The sequence below is a fragment of the Sus scrofa genome, chromosome 10, assembly GCF_000003025.6.
Source record: "Sus scrofa isolate TJ Tabasco breed Duroc chromosome 10, Sscrofa11.1, whole genome shotgun sequence".
In the NCBI taxonomy this organism is placed as follows: domain Eukaryota; kingdom Metazoa; phylum Chordata; class Mammalia; order Artiodactyla; family Suidae; genus Sus; species Sus scrofa.
In genome coordinates, this window is record NC_010452.4 from 42,832,214 (window position 1) to 42,846,009 (window position 13,796).

The window sequence follows — 13,796 nt, forward strand, 5'->3', positions numbered from 1 at the left end:
AATGCTAATTCTAACTTCAGGTTTAATTTTGCTTAGCCTACTTTATTCCATGCACATCCTACTAGAACACCTGCTACACAAAGGCAGACACCTCAACCACCGTTCTGTTCCCAACATCTACAGGAGTGCCTGGCGAAGTTGATAAATATTTGTGGACTCAACACTTCCAGCAACAGGGGGTGACTTTGTCCCCTAATGCTATTACTTTCAAACTTAAAAAAATTTAGGAGTTCCCGTCGTGGCGCAGTGGTAACGAATCTGACTGGGAACCATGAGGTTGCGGGTTCAGTTCCTGGCCTTGCTCAGTGGGTTAACGATCCGGCGTTGCCGTGAGCTGTGGTGTAGGCCGCAGATGCGGCTCGTATCCCGCGTTGCTGTGGCTCTCGTGTAGGCTGGCAGCTACAGCTCCGATTGGATCCCTAGCCTGGGAACCTCCATGTGCCGCGGGAGCGGCCCAAGAAATGGCAAAAAGACAAAAAAAAAAAAAAAAAAAAAAAATTTAGCACAATCTTTTCATAAAAATTGTTTATATATAAAAGTAGGGGTCAAGGAATTCCTTTTGTGGTGCATCAGAAAGGAATCTCTCTAGTATCCATGAGGTTGCAGGTTCGATCCCTGGCCTCGCTCAGTGGTGTAGGTCAGATCCCTCGTTGCTGCGGCTGTGGTGCAGGCTGGTGGCTACAGCTCCGATTTGTTCCCTAGCTTGAGAACCTCCATATGCCATGGATGCGGCCCCGAAAAAAGCAAAAATAAAAAGGGGTGGGGTGGGGTTGAATTGGAGCGTCAGCTGCAGGTCTATGCCACAGTCACAGTAACACTGAATCTCAGCCATATCTGTGACCTACGCCAAAGCTTGTGGCAACACTGGATCCTTAGCCAACTGAGTGGGGCCAGGGATCAAACCTGCATCCTTATGGATAATATCGGGTTCTTGACTTGCCGAGGAGTGGTAGTTACTGAGCACAGGTTGAAGTTCCCCTTTCCTAATATCTTAAGTGTTTAAATTGCTCTTTTAAGTCCTTTACTTCAGGCTATTATAATATCAGTAGCAGAGTAGATGGAAAGATGGCGAGAAATTTAGAGGCCAGAGACACAGTTTTGAGTAAATTCCCTTATTTATTTGCCTACTTATTCATTTCTTTTTTGGCCACCCCTATGGCATATGGAGTTCCCGGGCCAGGGATCAGATCTGCGCTGCAATTGCAACCTAGACCACAGCTGCAGCAACACCGGATCCTTCCTCAATGATGCCAGGCCCGGGATCGAACCTGAGTCCTGAAGCTTCAGAGACACAGCAACCCCATTGCGCCACAGCAGAAACTCCTAAATTCCCTTATTTTGAGGTAAGAATGGTACCAGCTCATGTGTTCCCTGCATCCCATCCTTGGTAGGGTCCAGAAGGAGAGTGACATGCCCCGTGGGTCTGACCATCACTGTCTGTTCCTTCTCCACCCCACCCAAGACCCACTTCAAATTGCCTATAAATTCACCTGTGGACAGTAGGCAAACCAGGCTGACTCTGGGGCCCAAGTCTTCTGCTGTCTGCCAGGTTTCCTGGAGAAATTTTAATCTTAATCGCAATTACTTTTCAGTACATTTAAACCAGCAGTGTGAATTTTCAGTCACATTGATCAGCCACTAGAACCTTGAAAGGTATGATCTTTCCTCAAAGAACACAGAACAGAATAAAAAAGCAGTTGTCTAAATTGGACATCTATCCCGTGGAGACAGTGGGTTCTCTTACTGGTAAGAATAACTCACACACTGTAAGCACAAGGAACTAGATCCAATCACTTGCGAAAGAACATGTCAGAATATGAGAAAAAGAATATATATATATATATATATATATATATATATATATATATATGACTGGGTCAATTTGCTGTGCAGTAGAAAGTGACAGAACATTGTTCTTTAAAAACAAAACAAACCTTCTCAAACACCCAGTGATAGCTGTACTTACTACATCAAGCTTTCATCCCACTGGCTGGGGGATCTCATCTAGATTCCTTTCAACTCCATCAGGTTCTGATCTCCAGCCCCGACCTCTCCTACTGCCTAGTGGACACCTCCAACTGTTCCGACCCCAGCCTGTCCCAAGCTCGCTGCTCCCCAGCAGCGGCCAGCTATTCAAGCCACGTTCTCAGGAGTCATCCCCCAATCTTCCTTCTCCCACGCACCTCAGGCTATTCAGGGAACAAACGTGACTGGGTTGACCTTTAAAACACAGCCCAAGGAGTTCCCACTGTGGTACAACAGATCGCAGGTTAGAAATCTGCCTGGCCTGCCTGGCACAGTGGGTTAAAGGATCCACCGTTGCTGCAACTGCGGCTCAGAACTGATCCCTGGCTTGGGAACTCCATGTGCCGCAGGATGGCCAAAAAATGGAAAACAACAAAACCACCCGCCCTGAATCCAGCTGCTTCTCACCATCACTCTCGTCACTACTGTCTCTCACTTGGATTATTGCAATTTATTTCCTAAGTGGGCTCCCTGGTTGGTCTACTCCAAAGCCAGGGGGAGCCTGTTCCCATCACGTCACTCATCTGCTCCCAAGGAGAGGAAACGGCACAGTGCTGACAATCACCTACTGGCCCACCCCCAAGAGCAGGTTCCCCATCCTCCTCCAAGCCTGCCACCAGCCGCGTACCGTTCCTTTGGCTGAGCAGCCACCGCCCGGCCCCAGGATCCTTGTACTTATCCTCTGCCTCCCCCCACGGCCTCTCTGCGGGCCCCTCCCTGCCCATCTTCCACCCCATCCTGCCCTTGCTTCTCCCTCTTCCTTGCTCGACTTTTCCCCCCAAATACGCACCATAATACAATGTAAATTTTACTTACTCATCTTGTTTTTATCACCCACTGCGATTATAAATTCTATGAGGGCAGGGATGTTGGAGGACCTAGACCAAGTCCCACGTGTAGTCATCGTCCAATCAATGTTGAAAAAAATGGACTCAAAAGTCACACTCCCATCCCCACGGCCCCCCCCTTTACTGAGTGATTTTAATTCAAGTCACACAGAAGTTTCTGGGTTGAAAAATAAAAGCAAAAGACCACTACACATTAGTTTGTCAACATGTAATGCCCTGGGTTTATTTTGTGAGAATTCTATCACAATTTTTCCAGGTGGGATTAAAAACCTTAAGGATAATGTATGCCATTGGACTGGGCATTCAGACTTCGGTACTGACAAAGCACTAGTATAGTCTGTTAAGTACCATTCTCTTCACAGAAGAGAGGTCAAATATTTCCAAAGGAAGGCACCCGATATTTGTGGTTCTGGCCTTGCAGCCTTCTGGAGAATCTTAAAAGGAAAAAAGCTGGCTGGCTGTTTTTTTAGAAACTGGAATGATGATACATGTACAGCAATTACTGCATTCTTCTCCCTTATCTCCTTTTTGTAAGAACAAGTAAAGAATGAAGTCTTTTCAACAATTCGACAATAAAAAAGGACAAGGTTTTCTTGTGCTAAAAAAAAAAAGGGCAAGACAACATAAACTCCAGTTGTAAGGACTCCGTTTGCATACTTGATTTAACACTTTTTTGGTGTGGAAGGAAATGGGACTAACTGGGCTGTTTGCAGAGCAGCAACATAACATTAGTGCTTTAAGTACCAGAAACTGCCCACAGCTTGGTGTGGGCGAGTGGGGATGGGAAGATTCAAGAGACTTCATTTTTAGCTTGTTACTTGTCCTAATGAGAGGAGACCAGGAAGCTCCCCATTTAACAGTACATTCCCCATTTTTAAAAAAACTGATGCCTCTTTTTTTTTTTTTTTTTTTTTTTGTAAAATTCTGTATGTATGTCACCATTTTTTTTTTTTTTTTCACATGATACACAGAAAACTCAGGGACCCAGAGGGGAACCAAGTTATGTTATACCATTTACAAAATACCAAGGAGTCCACAGCTACCTAACACATTTACTACAGCACAGGAACCAATGAAGGTACAGTGTACAAAACCTGTAAACACGGCACAATAAATAGAGAAACAGCAGGTTCCGCACCATGCACATGATGTGACGACACTTCATCTCTATACAATCTCACATCTCACACTCTTTGTTGCAATTTATTTCCCTCCCACCCCCCACCCCCAAGTGCAAAGCATCACAAATGAACATTTCTGTATTCAAGTAACATATATACAAGGGTATTACAAATATGCAGTACTGTACAGATAATTGCTGTATTCTTAATTTACAGATGTTGATTTTTTTTTCCTATTAACAGTAAGAAAAGAAAAATTGAAGCATGAGAGATGAGCATTGCTGTCAAGTCCCCACAGCTGCCACAGAAACGCATGTGCTGCACCCCATCCTCCCTTGCGTTCAAAATGCTACTGATGCATAGCACCTAATCGAGCCCCCGGGCTGCGGTCCGCTCCTCAGGAAGCTACGTCACCTCCATCGCCACTGTGTTGTCTGCGATGCTGTTGAGTGCTGGCTTTTCTGATTCATGATTTTCCCTGTTGAAGTCAAGTTCAAGAAGTTACGTATCAGCAATAACTGCAACGAAGCATGATGATATTCCCAATAAAGATGTTTACGTATTGTTCCTGATAGAAAGGGACCTGACCCTTTGGGACAAGAGAGCAAGTAGAGGAAGATGAACCTTTACAGTTTTTGTCATCTGAGATATACAACCAGACTCAGGCTTGTGTCCGCTGCATACCCCACAGTAACTGTATTAACAACAGAACTGCAGTTGCACCCACGCAACCTGGATGTCAAGACACATAAAGAATTTCCAAGCTGTGGTTTTTACAGTTTCAATTTCCTCCTCTATGAGCCCTCTCCTAAGAGTTTTTCAAAAGAAAGGATGTGATATGAGGTCCATTAATGTCAGAACTTTAGGTCCAGGCTCTTTCTCTAAGTGGAGCTCAGGGTCTCAGCTTCCTCCAGCCCCGCGACTGCTCATGCGCAGAGCTCAGTTAGCTCCTCTGGACCGCCGTTCCCTTATCTTTTTTTTGTTGTTGTTGGCAGGTGTGTGTGTCTATGTGGCCGCCCCAGTGGCCCAGGAAGGTTCCCGGACCAGGGATCATACCCAAGCCATAGCAGTGACAACACGGAGTCCTTAACTGCTAGGTCACCAGGGAACTCCAAGAAGAAGGTTTTTGTGTTTTCTTTTTTTGACTGCCCAGCGACCAATACCCTAATTTTTACAATACGTGAAAAGAAAATTTGGGGGTCACTTGGTGTCCTGTGGTTATAGAATTCTATAGCAATGAAAACCGTGTACTATATACTTAAGGAAGAGCTGCAGGTGACTGACTAGCTGAGCCTAGATCCAGAATGCTCACGAGGACGATGAGTACCACGCAGACAACGACTGGACTTAAGCAGCAGGGACGCAGGGGGCTGGGAAGTAACAGCTACAGCCTCTCACTACAAAGTCTGCTCCCTGCTCCGGCTGTGCCCACGGAGCAAGTCAACGTCAGTCTGGCCTCCTCCTACCCTTCCAGCTGCATCTACTAACCTCCCCAAATCTCACTGCAAACTAGTTCACTGGTGAACCCCTGAACACACTTGTATTTCCCCAACTCCCTCTCTTCTTCCTCTCTGTCCAACCCAGGTGAAATCCGACCTTATTTTGCACAAAAGTCTCAGAATCCCCCAGGTATCCCGTCCATTGAAATTATGTTCAAATTAAAGCCAGAAGATACACCACTAATTTGCCAAACATACGCTTTGTGACACCTCTACAACAGTTTTCACCTACTATTTACAGCCCTTTTCGCACTTTTGTGCTGGTCTTCTAAGCTGAAAGCTCCTTGTCTCACTCTTTTTGTTTCCCCAAAGTACTCTGCAGACAGCAGGATGTTAATTACTGTAATATTTAAAGCAGAATAGAGCCTGGGCAAACATTCTAAACCATCTACTGAAAGCCAGGAAAACAAGTTAGTATAGAAAATTAATGGTCTGATGAAAAGTCAGCCTGGCGGTGAATCCTGTCACCTTGACATTATTTACATTATTAAGGGCATACGAGCCATCGTGGGGTCTGTCAATTTGGTCTATATGAGAAGGTGTGGAAGAAATTAGAAGAGACGTTCTAAAGAGAACTCCTTCAGAAGGTCAGAGAAGAAGAGAACCTCCTTCAGAAGAAAAGAACTCTGCTTCTCCAAAAGCAGAATAACAAGCTCTTAGGATATTAAGAAAGTAATGTTTCAATCATACAGGCAACATACTCCCTTTAGTTCAAATTCTCAGCAATACAGAATTACATGCATCTGTTTAGTTTTCAAATAAGGCATTTTTTCTCATCTGTACATTTTTAATCTGTACCTTCAATGTATATTAAATGATGTACATTAATGTGCATTATCTGCACATTTTTAATGTCTATTAGGAAAAGAACAAAAACCACAAAGAAAGAAGTAGAGAGCAATGCCAGAGAACTGAAGTTAGCTCTCGCATCCCCCCAGCACCTTAGGCTCGAGGAACTACTCACCGTGGACCTGCATCTACGGAGGCTGCGGATGGAACCTTGGCGACTTGACAGTTGGCCGCGGCAGCCAGCTTTAAGGCAGACGATGGAACAGCACTTAAAGTCCTAGGGATGTGTCGTGCATTTATGGGGGCAATAGAGTTTACAGTGGCGACTGAGGAGGGGACAGTTAATCGGATGTTGTTCCCAATCAGAACCTGAGTTGTGGCAGAACTGGCAGTCCCCTGATGGCTCGGCGCACTGGGGGAACCCGAAGTCTGTGTCATGTTCGCAGGCTGCAACAAAGCGGGGCCTGCCGTCGCGGGACTCGTGTGGACAAGTGCCGTGGGTGTGGTACTACTGAGGTGTAAGCCCTTGTATACTCCTGGGGAGAAAGAAAGGAGCATGTCAGCAACCACAACTTGGCTGTTTATTACAGACCCTGGTTACAGACACCACGTCCTCCCCCTTACCTGAGGCTGGAAGGACGCCATTCACCCCAATGCCAAGCACCACGTCGTCCTTCATCTTGAATCCCATCAGTTGTTCTGATGTCACCAAAGCAGAAGCAGCAAATTGAGCACTAGCAGAATCCAAAGTCTTGGAAACAAAACCCTAAAAAGAAAAATGCAAAGCAAATCTAATCAGCATCCCTTAGTCTCAAGTCCATAGTAAAGCTACACAGGTATTCCCGAATCAGTCTGAATATAAATGGAAGTGGCAAACCACTGAAATATCTTCATCTCTTCTGACAGTCAAAATTTTGTTTATGTTCAAGGAATCTTGTAATTCAAGGATTACGAACTCTGATCTTCTCATGTGACAACATATAACATGGAATTACCAAAATAAACCTTTTATAACGTGGCAACAGTACACCACTAAAACGAAGTGTTGGAGAAGAAATATGCTAGTAGAACATTTCAGTGATTTGCAATGAATCAATGAATGAATAAATTCATATAAGGAACAAATAAGTATGTAAACTTCCATCGCCAAACTTACACATATACACACACACAATATCAAAGGAACCTATGGGGCAATAAGATTAACTCTTCCCTTTAAAATAGAAGTAACAAAACATCACATCCAAACTTAGCCAGCCTAAAGATTAAGAAGCCCCTTCAATTTTTTTACAATGAATTTTTCCCCTAAGATGTTTAGAAATACAAATCTTGGTCTTTAATTGGGCTTTAAAATGTGTTTAAATGCCAAACATCTGTCACGCTTTACGTTCAAAAGTGATTTCTTTTCATAGTATAAGAGGTCATTTTCATCCAATTTTTAATAACCTTTAATAGTAATTTCACTCTCTCAGATAATGAGCTGGGCAGGGTTGTCTGTTAAGGAGATACATTCACAGATTACAAATCGGACTTGAACACAGGGTCTGCCTCTCATCTGACTGAGCGTTTTAGTTTTAGTTTTTAAAATAGGGAGCAGAGGGTGACAGCTTCTATACTCACCTGTAATGTTCTTTCTAAACCCTGTACAGAATGGCTAGGATGCAGATTCAGGCGAAAGCCACTTTGCTGCTCTTTAGATGCAAGGTTCTATGACAACAGTTGGTAATTAGAGATGAACTCTGGTGGGAAACAATGAGGGATAATCATGAGACAGACAAACCTCTCACCTGTGCAGTGGTGGAGGCGGAATTGCTATCTGCTTGCTGTTGCTGAGTTTGTGCAAGCTGCTGTTTCTGCATTAGCGCCAGTTGCTGTTGATGCTGCTGGTATTGTTCGGCTGTAAATGCTAAACATAAAATGAGAAAACACTTTACAAAAACGCACTGCTATTGCGCACCTCTAACCATATACTAGAACGAACTTGAGCATTTTAAAAGATTTTGTGCAGATCTAAAGCATTTTAACAACCTGCTAAAGATCGCCTCCAAACGAAAATCTCAGCATTTTTATAACCACTCTTAACAAGAGTGTCTTGAGTTTAAAGAAATCAAGCTTTCTGAGTTACACCTAGGAAAGAGAAGGTCTCACTTCCCAAGTTTCAAAACCATTATTTTTGTAAGCTCTGACACTTGTGCGAGACAGTGTAAAGGGTAATACCAGCTTTTTAAATCCACATAGTTGAAATTTCAACTCTACACTCAGCTGGAGAAGAAATCTGATAATTACCATTTGGTTTCTAGTTTATTTGTATTACTGTCCCAATGCATTCAGATGATCCCTAGCAGTTCTGTGTAAAAATACTAACTATTCTACATATATTCTAGTTTTAGCCATTACAAACTCTTCCTCTATATGAAATATAAGGTTGTTTATTACCCTTTTTTTTTTTTTTTTTTTGGTAAAGAACCCATCCTTTAAGTTTAATAGGAAGAAAAGAGGCTCCAAAGGTTAATTTTCCCCACCCAATTAACCCACCTGGAAAAAATCCAGTCAATAAGAACGGAGTTGTTTATGTTGGTTTACTGTACAGAATGATGTCTGAGGAAAGACACTGTGTTATGCTACTTATGTTTGTCTATGGAGAGCTCAGTTCTAAAAAAAACAAACAAAAAAATGTTCATTTATTACCCCCCCAAAAAGTGTGTGCAGCTTTTAAAAAGGAAACCTTTTTCTTTTTTTTTTTTTTTTTTTTTTGCCAATTAAAAAAAAAAGAAAAAAAAAAAAAAGCACATACAATCACAACGTCTGACTTTCAAAGGCTTCTTTAAGAAGCCTGTGATGTTTGGGTAAGAATTATTTTAAAATAAACAAAAAAAAAAAGGGTTATCATGCATCCCTGACTTAGGGAATCTATAAACCATGCATACTACCTCAATCTAAAGTTTAATGTTTTCAAAAGACTGTCAACTAGTTGATTATTGTCTTTAACTGCATTTTGATGATTTAGTTAAAATACTACTTCATCAAGTTTTGTAATTTTCACTCACAACTCATAAAGAATCTTTATCTCCCGGGATATAGCTTCTGTCTAAGACAACTACAAAATGCTTCAATAGATGTTAGGTAGAAATTCTACCATATTTTGAATAAATCAGATAACTGCAAAGTAATAGTTAAGAAAACCTCAGAAGTTATTAGTATTTACACAGGTTCTTATACTTCAGCTGAACAATTCTCTTAGGCTATAAAGACAAAAAGTTTCTTGTTGGAAAAATGCTATGATTCGTTTTCTTCTTCTGGGTGTTACAAATCTGGTTGCAATCCCTCCTTTGACCAGTTTCTTTTCCTAGTGTGCAGTCCTCAGACCTGAATTCTCCAGGAAAAGACTTTATTGATTAGAGGATAATCCCCAAATCAAAGTCACTGTCAACATGACCATTTCCATATAACAGAAATGGGGTTAAATCAGAATTGAAGAAAAAGTGAAAAAATAATGCTTCCCTGAACGAATGTTTGTGATTAACATAATATTTAGCTTTATTTAAAAAAAAGTCCGTAAAAAGCAACTGTTTAAAACAAAAGATACTGAATTTATCAGATAGTTTTGCTAATATGTTCTTGCGATTTATACTTTAATTTCCTAAGTTTGCGTGAGATGCCTAAATCTTGAGTTTCCTCATAGGAAATGCTTAGTCAACTTTTAAAAAAAGAAAAGAAAACAGACCATTTCTGAAAGGTGTCATTATACATCTAGAAGACAGTAACTTAGCATTCATTATAAAGATCTATGTATAAAACTCCATGTATATAAATGAAAATATTCTTTTATAGAACTTTGCTCGTGTTAGTGTGTTTTAATGAAAAAATTAGCAATATTTAAATTGGAAATCAATTTGAATAAAAGTTCCAAATATTTTTGCCCTATTTAAATCAACATTTTAGTCTTTAGTCTTTGAGAGTTTTATAGGAATTTTACATTTTAACAACTGTTAACTTCCTCCTGATACAGATTTAGACATAAAAATGCAACTAAGTTAGATGACTGTGCTATAGATTCTAGAGCCCTATGATATCAGCCTTTCTTGAACATCTCTATACTCCAGAGTCCAGTTATGAAGTCCTTTTCCAGCCATGAGGTGCTAAACTTTTATATTTCTTTGGAGAAATAAAATTCCAATCCAAATGGCTGTATGAATGAATGGGAAAGTTTGGACAAAGGTAAGGCAGTAAATTTGGGCAAATAAAATCTAGGCTACGTTTTACACTGAGGCAACCTTGGACGTCATGATAATTCAAACTGTAATGCTCAGTGGAAATAAACAAAAATGACCATATTTCCCTAAATCTCTATCCAGGAAGAAAGTTTTCAGGTTGCATGTCTAAGGATTCCAGATAAGGTGTGGCAGTCAAGTTTGCAGTTCACACAAAGATGGACAAGATGGTTTTGTGGACAGATGACCAAACCTTGAATCAGAATCATTTCAGAGAAACACGTAATTTTAAATCAGGAGGGATTCTTGGTGGTTTCCTCCTATAACCTCATGCTAGAGATGAAGAAACTTTCATCTGAGGTCACAAAGATCTTTAGCAGTGGAAGGGGAAAAAAGCCACCTCCAAACCAATAGGATTTTAAACATAAAAAGAAATAGACAAAAGTTCATTTTAAAGTTATTATTTACAAAAATAATCAAACTTCTTATGTACCAACAGCGAGCTTTAAAAGAAATCTCACGCCTACAGCACCTTTCAAGCAGGAGTCCAAGGTGGGGAGCAAAGCCATGGGAAGGACAGGATTAGATGCTGTTACCAGGGAAGGAGCATGACACGACCTTGAGCACTTGGTGACACGGTGATGTAGGAGAGCAAGTACACCTACTCACACTCACCCAGGGCAGATGGGGCCGTGGGTTTCAATTTAAGGAGGCAGCTTCTGCTCCACATGCACAAACTTTCAAAACAAGACTCCCAACCTGATCTAGAAAGTTGCTGAATTTTAATTTGCCCCTAGAGCTATCTAGGCAGTGATCAGAAACCATCCTTGTTTAGGGAGCATCTAGTAATTCTCTGGGGTGGGAATTTAGGTGGGATAATCTAAGAATTTCCGAGGCCACTTCTTACACAAGGAGCTATCATGCGCGACACCAGCACCTGGAAGAGCCTAGCATTCAGGCTGCTGCCCTTTAAGTCACTATCTTGAGCTAGAGCAGACAGGCTGAAGTCATGATGGAGATGACGGGTACTTGGGAAAAAAAAATCTGAAAATTGTTTGAGAAGATGGATTCTACATTACCAATATGTCTAGTTCATTTTAAAAGAAAAAGAAATCCCAACCAACCCAAACACCTATTTTTTTTTTTTTTTTGTCTTTTTTTTTTGTTGTTGTTGTTGTTGCTATTTCTTGGGCCGCTCCCTCGGCATATGGAGGTTCCCAGGCTAGGGGTTGAATCGGAGCTGTAGCCACCGGCCTACGCCAGAGCCACAGCAACGTGGGATCTGAGCCGCGTCTGCAACCTACACCACAGCTCATGGCAACGCCGGATCGTTAACCCACTAAGCAAGGACAGGGACCGAACCCGCAACCTCCTCATGGTTCCTAGTCGGATTCATTAACCACTGCGCCACGACGGGAACTCCCCAAACACCTATTTTAAAAGATTCTCTTCAATTAGAAATTTCTTTGAACAGTACACAAGAAGACAATTATTTTAATATGGGGGCGGGGGTAACTTAAAGAAATACATAAAGAAATAAACCGAAATGACTTTAGACAGTAATGAAGTATGAGCCCCTAGTAAGGAAGCTTGAACTGAGAGTCTGCAGGTTCATAAGCACTTATCAGTTACCTAAAATATCCAATCTAAATTCAGCTGGCTGCATAAGTCTTGAATGTGAGACTATTTGGGGTCAAACATTTCCACTGAGTATGTGAATATTTTAACACTTCACAACTACTAATGTATTTCACTATGGGTATTACTCCAGACTCTGCTGAGCATATAATTCTGAATTCTGAAATACATCTGGAAAGGATTAAGGTCCTGCCAATTTATAAAATCTAACAATGAATATATTCAATGTACAAATCTAGAATTCCTTTCTCAATAAGATTAAAATTTTATGCTACAAATAGAAGTAAACAGCACCATCACAAATATTGAGACTTAGAACATATCGTTCAAGCTATAACTTCCTATTCACTTATGAAAATAAACCAAATCTATCCTGAAGATATGAGAGCTTAGAAAACTGACTTAAAGAAACTTCACTGGGAACTGGGAATTCAAATCTTGAACATATGCTGGTGGTTTTATTTTATTTACTTATTCATTTATTTTTGGCTGTGCCCACAGCACATGGAAGTTCCTGGGCCAGGGACAGAACTCACGCCAGAGAAGCAACCTGAGCCACTGCAGTGACAATGCTGGATCTTTAACCCTCTGAGCCAAAGGAGAACTCCAATGGTAGTTATAAAATAACTCTCTTGTTTTCAGTCTTTGTGAATTATAAAGTCCTTCCTAATTTTTTTTTGGCTTGTTAGGGACGAACCCAAGGTATATGGAGGTTTCCAGCCTAGGGGTCCAGTCGGCGCTACAGCTGCTGGCCTACACAGCCACAGCACTGTGGGATCCAAGCCTCATCTGCGAACTAAACCACAGCTCACGGCAACGCTGGATCCCTAACCCACTGAGCGGAGGCCAGGGATAGAACTTGCAACTTCATGGTTTCTAGTTGGATTCATTTCCACAACACCACGACGGGAACTCCTAGTCCTTCCTAATTATGAAAAAAAGTTGATATCCTTCCCAAACCCAAACATGTGCAAATGAATATTTTGGCACTGAACAAACCTTTCTTTCTTTGTCTATTTAGGGCCACACCCGAAGCACATGGAGGTTCCCAGGCTAGGGGTTGAATTGGAGCTCATGGATACTAGTCGGGTTTGTTACTAGTTACTAGTTGCCACGACAGCAACTCCACAAACCTAAATTTTCAAAGGTGCTTTTGTACATTAAAAACAATTAGAAAAATGCATTTGGAAACTGTCCAAGTCAATATTAAATAAAGATTATTTAAAATACATAACTTACCCTTAAGTACTAAGATCTGGTCCTAAAAACTCTAATATTGTGTTGTTCTGCTGTGCAGTGTCCAGAGGACCAAGCACTCTAGCACATGACTATGCAAAATGGTCAAGATTGGAAAGCAAGCAAAAAGACCGAGCAGTTGAAACAGGCTACAAAAGTTGGTGCGTTAAAGCTCGTGCCCTTTACCAAAACAATGGGCTCCTGATACCCTCATTGAGAACTTCCTATTTGAAAGTGAGAACAGGCCCTTACAGAGGATTTAGAGAAGGGAAAATCAGTTCAGAGGGCATCACCATGCATAGCATACATATAAATTTAATATTTAAAAACAATGGCCGAAAAAATAAAAAATGGCTAAATCAAAACCCACATATTTGTCTTAAGCAGCAGATAAGTATATCAGCTGACTTGTATGTCATATAATGAATG

At 41.3% G+C, this 13,796-nt stretch overlaps 1 protein-coding gene across 5 annotated transcripts in view; it reads right to left on the minus strand.

The window, feature by feature from the left end:
• Positions 3,067-13,796, minus strand: part of EPC1 (enhancer of polycomb homolog 1) — a 111,580-nt gene continuing 100,850 nt past the window's right edge. For 3 of the 5 annotated variants that reach the window (XM_013980224.2, XM_005668100.3, XM_005668099.3), the window contains exons 11-15: positions 8,070-8,188; positions 7,903-7,989; positions 6,907-7,048; positions 6,458-6,818; positions 3,067-4,472 (exon numbers count right to left, since the gene is read on the minus strand). In XM_013980224.2, coding sequence (XP_013835678.1) covers positions 4,400-4,472; positions 6,458-6,818; positions 6,907-7,048; positions 7,903-7,989; positions 8,070-8,188 — 782 coding nt within the window. In that variant the 3' untranslated portion in view covers positions 3,067-4,399. The remainder of the gene's footprint in view (positions 4,473-6,457; positions 6,819-6,906; positions 7,049-7,902; positions 7,990-8,069; positions 8,189-13,796) is intronic. The other 2 variants (XM_021064807.1, XM_003130718.6) reach the window with 1 other exon arrangement.